The sequence below is a fragment of the Spinacia oleracea genome, chromosome 6 (assembly GCF_020520425.1).
Source record: "Spinacia oleracea cultivar Varoflay chromosome 6, BTI_SOV_V1, whole genome shotgun sequence".
Lineage (NCBI taxonomy): Eukaryota > Viridiplantae > Streptophyta > Magnoliopsida > Caryophyllales > Amaranthaceae > Spinacia > Spinacia oleracea.
Window position 1 is genome coordinate 97,398,414 of NC_079492.1, and position 6,983 is coordinate 97,405,396.

The 6,983-nt window shown below is 36.7% G+C and overlaps 1 protein-coding gene across 1 annotated transcript; it reads left to right on the forward strand.

Moving 5' to 3' along the window:
- Positions 1-1,087: 1,087 nt before the first annotated feature.
- Positions 1,088-6,375, forward strand: LOC110794163 (CSC1-like protein At4g35870). The gene is made up of 4 exons (XM_056830864.1): positions 1,088-3,762; positions 4,573-4,724; positions 5,078-5,138; positions 5,468-6,375. The coding sequence occupies exon 1, from the start codon at positions 1,290-1,292 to the stop codon at positions 3,690-3,692; it is 2,403 nt and encodes an 800-aa protein (XP_056686842.1). The 5' UTR covers positions 1,088-1,289; the 3' UTR covers positions 3,693-3,762; positions 4,573-4,724; positions 5,078-5,138; positions 5,468-6,375.
- Positions 6,376-6,983: the final 608 nt, after the last annotated feature.

Below are 6,983 nucleotides of genomic sequence, written 5' to 3' on the forward strand. Positions count from 1 at the left end.
AAATTTACTAATCAATTCAATATATTTCGAAATCAAAATTTACTAATCAAGTCCATTTCGCAATCAATTTGTAATTTCGAAAACAACAGCAAAATAATCAGAAAAATCGGAAAACAACTAAAGATTAATTCAATGAAGAGAGAAAAATTAAAGCTGAAAAAACTGAGAAAAACAAAAAATCAAAAACGTACCCTGGAGAATTGAAAGAAGATCGCAAAGAAGCTAAAGAGATATGCAAGGAGAATCAAGTAAGTTGAAGAAGATGAAGACGCATTAGCAGACCCGCTGAGGATTCACAGGAGGAGAGAGAAAATCGAAGGAAGAGAGAGAAAGAAATGTGAAAAATGAACGGGTTGAGGGAGGTCGTTCAACGCCGAAAATTACTAATTTACCCTTAATGTTTTCATTGGTCGGGTAGATCGTGGGCCATTGATTTAAGTTGTTTGAACGGTTTAGATTGCTTCTCATTCTTCTCATTATAAGAATATATATATATATATATATATATATATACATATAAAATAATACTCCCTCCGTCTCTTTTTGTTATTTACGTTTTTATTTTTGGGTATTTCAAAATGTTCTTTACATTTTCTTTTATATTATCACATAAATGACTTAATATTCTATCAAAATTTGTGTCCAACTATTATTTTAACCAATTAAATTCAATGGGTCATTTAATCTCTCACACTTTCCCACGGGGACATTAAATTTTTCTCATTTCCCAATATCAGAATTTTGATAAAAGTGAAAACATTATAAATAAACGTAATTTATCTTGTTTAAATAAAAAAAATTGAGGAATCTCGATGTAAATTAATTAATCGTTAAAATACGTGAAAAATACCAAATGTAAAGAACAAAAAGAGACGAAGGGAGTAATAATCTGGTCTAATAATTTGAAATAAGTAATAGTCAGTCTTAACCACTAGGCCAAGACATCATTGGTTATGAAGTTTATAGTTGTAATTAAGAAAACTAAAACTTTAATGTTATATTTCGTAAAATGCTAACTTTGTTGGGTTGCATTTAGGAAATTTTTGTTTGTTAAAATTTATTATATTAACCAAAAATATCCCCCACCTCTTCTCGTCATTTAGCAATCTAGCATCTCTCAAACTTTTCATCCAGCCTTGAAACTCCATCAAATCTCCGAACTCCTAAATTCTCTCTCCTAAACATCCCAAAACTCCTACTTCAAATCAAATGATTCACTCTTGTCATCTTCCCCAATTCAAACCCTAACCCTAATTCCCCAATTCTGGGAGAGGTTGGAGCAATCAAAAATGGCAGAAATCTCACCCTCTCCACCTCCTCCCACTTTCGACGACTTCATATGGTACGGCAACATCCAGTACCTCCTCAACATCTCCGCTATTGGAGCACTCTCTTGTCTTTGCATCTTTCTCCTCGTTAAGCTCCGGAGCGATCACCGCCGCATCCCTGGCCCTTTCTCTCTCCTATCGAAGCTCCTCGCCGTCTGGCACGCCACTGCCCGTGAAATCGCTCTCCATTGCGGCGCTGACGCATCGCAATTCCTTGTTATCGAAGGCGGTACCTTTGCCACCCTCTCTGCTACCTCTGTTGTTGCTTTTTTTGCTGTATTGCTCAATATTTACGCAGGAAATGTGGCGATGGATGATGTTTTCTCGAAAACAACGATCACCCACATCGCGAAAGGTTCGTTTACTTTGTGGGTTCATTTTGTTTTTATGGTTGGTATTGTTTATTTGGTTCATAAGGGTGTTTGTAGGATTGAGGAATGGTTGAAATTTACTAGGTTTAGAGATGGGTTAGGAAATCCTAGTGACCCCAGTGCGATTTCGAGTGCGATTTTTACGATTATGGTTCAGGGTGTACCTAAGAGTCTGGCTACTGATAAGACTCCCTTTGAGGAGTATTTTCAGTATAAGTATCCTGGGAAAGTGTATAAGGTGATTGTTCCTATGGATTTGTCAAATTTGGATGATTTGGTGGAGGATTTGCTTAAGGTTAGGGATGATATCTCGAAGCTGGTGGCAAAGATGGATGCTCATTTCGTCTATGGTGAGAGCGAAGAGGAGGGTGAATATTTACGAAGTTATGAGGGAGGGGATGGTGTTTGCGGAAAGGTGAAGAGGTTTTGGGGGGAGGTGTGTGAGAGAATTGGTTGTACTGATGAGAAGAGGTTGAGGAGGTTGCAGGAGTTGAGGGCTGATCTTGAGACTCAGGTGGCTGCATATAAGGAGGATGGAGGGCCGGGAGCAGGGGTCGCGTTTGTGGTCTTTAAGGATGTGTATACAGCAAACAAAGCTGTTCAAGATTTTAGAATGGAGAAACGAATGAGGATTGGAAGGTTCTTTTCATTGACAGAATTACAGTTGGAAAGAAATCAATGGAGAGTTGAAAGAGCGCCTTTGGCAACTGATATTTATTGGCGCCATTTAGGTTCGACAAAACTCTCATTGAAATTACGGAGGATTATTGTTAACACCCTTTTATTATTGATGCTGTTGTTCTTCAGCTCCCCTTTAGCAGTGATATCTGCTTTACAAAGGGCAGTAAGGATTATCAATGCAGAAGCCATGGATAATGCTGAATCATGGTTATCTTGGCTGCAAAGCTCAAGTTGGATCACAGCAATATTTCTTCAGTTCTTGCCCAACGTGCTTGTGTTTGTGAGCATGTATATTCTAATCCCAGCAGCATTGTCCTATCTCTCTAAGTTTGAAAAGCACATTACAGTTTCTGGAGAACAAAGGGCAGCACTAATCAAAATGGTTTGCTTCTTTTTGGTAAACCTGATAGTATTAAGGGGTTTGGTTGAGTCTTCTCTTGAGAGCACAATCCTTAGCATGGGGCGGTGTTATTTGGACGGGGAAGATTGCAAGAGGATAGAACAGTATATGAGTGCCTCATTTTTGGCAAAGTCATGCCTCTCTTCACTTGCATTTCTAATTACTTGCACTTTCCTGGGTATATCAGTTGATTTACTTACCCCAATTCCATGGATAAAGAGGAATCTGCAGAAGTTTCGGAAGAATGACTTGCTTCAATTAGTACCTGAACAGAGTGAAGACTATCCACTAGAAGCTGATGTAATCGATACCCTTCGTAGACCTTTGATCCCTGATGAAGAATTTGGGCCTGCAGTTAGAAATGGTGGAAGGTTGAATGTGATTGATTTACAGGGGCATGATCTCTCTGTCTATCCAGTTAGTGGAGCTTCACCCATCCCTAAGCAAAACTTTGATTTTGCACTGTATTACGCGTTTAATCTCACCATTTTTGCCCTTACTATGATATATTCCTCATTTGCACCCCTCGTAGTTCCAGTTGGTGCTGTATACTTTGGTTACAGGTACATGGTCGATAAGTACAACTTCTTATTTGTGTACCGAGTTCGGGGTTTTCCTTCTGGAAACGATGGTAAATTGATGGACACTGTATTGTCAATCATGCGTTTCTGTGTGGATCTCTATCTGATCTCCATGCTCCTGTTCTTTTCAATCCACGGAGACTTGATGAAGCTACAAGCAATATTCACTTTGGGTGTATTTGTAATGTATAAACTGTTACCTTCAGGTAGTGATGGCTTTCAGCCAGCTATCTTGCAAGGTGTACAGACTGTTGATCGTGTTGTAGAAGGGCTTATTGATTACGAGGTGTTCTCACAACCTAGATTTGATCGGGATACAATATATAGTTGATACGAGGCTTCTACACTTGCAGATTGTTTCCTTCATGTTCATAATGTATAAATCTGTCACGGATTTGCAAGTGAGTACGCGAATACAACTTTTTTGGTTCTTGTACATAATTCTTTCATTACTTATTCAGAAAAATTCTTTAACTAGAGTTGTGCATAGATTTCTTTGTTTTCTGAATGTTTGATTCCTGTCATTTTGCCCTCTTTGGAATATGGACTACCGAAAAAGAAGGTTCCAAACATCCAAGTTTCCAAGGAGAGAAATTCCCAGATACTCTCCTAGAGTAAGTTATAAAAAAAAAAGTTGTAAACCGTTGAGCAACCAGATGGATCCTGATCTGTTTACTGTTTCTGAATTGTGTCCTTGTAGCAAAATTACCCAGGAATGAAGATTGGCATTTGTTTCTGTGACTAGAGATGGACAGATCTGTTTTTTGGCATTTTATTCCATTATATAAGAATTCCATGTGGGATTTGTCTGAAATCATAGAATCCGTAATTTAAGGTGGTCAAGACATTTGAACTGGAAATTTGTTCTTGAAATACATTGCAAAATGATGGTAGAAATAAAATGAAAGAAAGTGAAATTGATTTGGTTTAATAAAAAAAGAAAAGAAAACAGAAGTATTTGGTACTAAAAATGAGGAGCTGGTCAATGCTCCTCCCTAAATGGACTCTCAACCAAAGAAAACATTCTACTGTTATTGCTCTAAGAGACCATTAAGGCCTAACTCCAAACTAATTATGTAGTTAATACGATGATTATCTCTCCAAAATGTGGCTGATTTATAAACTAAAACACTGGTGTTTTTATATGCCACATAAAGTCACATCACATCACAACAGCTTGTTGAGAATTGAGATGTGTTTTACATTTTCAGAGAATGGGAGGTAAAGTTATGAAGAGCAGTCTTAGGGATTCAGAGCAGTTGTCTAATGGTGGAAGCAAACACCGGCCTGTTTGTCCGAAGCCTCGTCGCCCTGTTCCCGATATCCCTGAAGTTCTTAAGCCCTTGAGTTGCAACAAATACAGGTCTTCTCTATGCTTTTTAAACTGAGACGTATGACATGCATGTGTGTAAACTGTATATGATGTCTATCAAGCCTAAACTTGTACCAGCAGTATAAATATGTGATTTTTTCACTAAATAAAGCTTTTCCTTTCAAAATATAAACAACCCCAAAACATTTTAATTGACGACTTACTCATTCAATCTTAGTAAATTAAGGCTTCGTTTGTTGTTTTCTTGTAAATTACCAACATAATATCGATCTCCATTGAAAATCTCATCACTAACTTGCAATTCTCAACTCCAATTTTTAATGTGTTTTCACATTTGATAAACTTTTATTACTTCCTTCTTATCAATAAGTTGCATTTTATAGGCATTCAAATCAATCAAATATTGATGGAAAGAACGGAATTTTGAGAATGCTGGATGAAAAGGTTAGTACTACCTCCGTTTCACAGTACTTGCATCATTTCTTTTATCATGTATTCCAACACACTTCTTTAGTAAAAGTTATAAAAACTTGATATTTGGAATCCCTCCTCACATTGATACGAATTTAACAAGATCTCAATTGACTATGTTTATTCTTACTTAATGTGAAAAAATGATTGTCAAAGTTGGTTGATGAATAGTGCCCAAATGAGAAACGATACATCTATTGCGGAGCGGAGGTAGTAATAATTAGTGACTGTTATCAATAATTCATTCAATCAATAATCTTAATCAATATCATATCATATCATGTCTAATTATATTTCTGCAGATTATAAATGAAGGAAATGAATCTACTTGTGGTGGTTGCGCTGCAGCATCCTACCCCGGATCTCCACCCGGAAGAACGGATAATCCGATTATCCATGATCTACAATTTATCCATCAAATGGAGCTTCTCTCTCCCGTGTACAAAGCTCTCTGAAAAATTCAGCTTCAACTCTCCAATTTGAACAACATGTTATACCATGAGTTTGTTAGAGTAAATAATTTTTACAAAGTTATATAGATAGCTTCATAGGGCAACGGTACATAGACATGATTTCACCTCATATTTATTACCAAGCCATAGAGATTTTACCGACTAAAATGTTGCAATCAATCCATACTAGGGTAAATATTACTCCGTAGTAAAATGAGAACTATTGTATTCTTGTACGTGTAGTTTTATTATGAAGTTGGTTATTTGTGTGTATATATGAAGTTACCCTCATGCGGAGGGTTTCCTAAATTCATTTTTCTCTCTCTCTCTCTCTCTTCCGTGCCCATAATCCGCTGCCAACGACAAACCTAAGTACATGGCCTTTGCTTCCACCACCTTTACCTCCCATAAATCTGGGTAACACCTCATCATACAGACCAAAGCAGTCCCCTTCGCATCCCGAATCACGGCCCATACACTCGACCCCTTCTCTCATCAAAGCATCCCTAATCCATTACCCATTTATTTTGACCCCCAATATTATGAAACACAAATTCATAAATAACACTCGGTCCTCCGCGTTGAGCTTCTCAAAACAGCACTCCACCACCTCCCTAAAAGTCCATATATTACGGAGTATGTAGTTTTACATTGTATTCTTCAAATATTTGTACTCCAGAATTCAAGAATTCAATGCAGTATATGCAATGGGAGGTTTTCAATTTTTCAATAATAAATTGAAAGAAAGTTACTCTGTATTATTAATTGCTTTTGGAATCTATACTAATATATTAAAAGGCGTTTTGAAAAACGTATACGTGTCACGTACACGGTATACCTCTCCTTATTACGCCACCTCACCACTAATTAGCATAATGACATGTCAATACAACCAAAAAACATCTAATAAGGATCGAACACAAGACCTCTTTGTTAAAAGTTACACTTCTTACCATCTTAACCAACTACAACTTATGTAATATCTTTCTATATAAGCAAATATATTCTTTTTACAATAAGCAATGCATTGAATAAAAGTGAATGCAAAAAAGGGAATGATTATTTAATTTATAAATGTACAATTATTACTTTGAAGAAAAGGATCCGACTTTGTTTAGATTTTTGGATGTGGGGTTTTAGATCTGGGAGGTTGTTGATCGGCCACTAATCTTATGTCACCACCGTAATTTGATGATGACACCATCTCTACGTGCACATAATTAAAAAAAAAAAATCGTATAAAAGTCAAAACCCGGGGCAACGCCCGGGCTACACACTAGTTATGTCTTAAATGGAGTACGGTTAACCTATCAAGTAAGATGAAATATTTTTTGAAAAAATTAACTATGATTTTGTTTTTAAAATT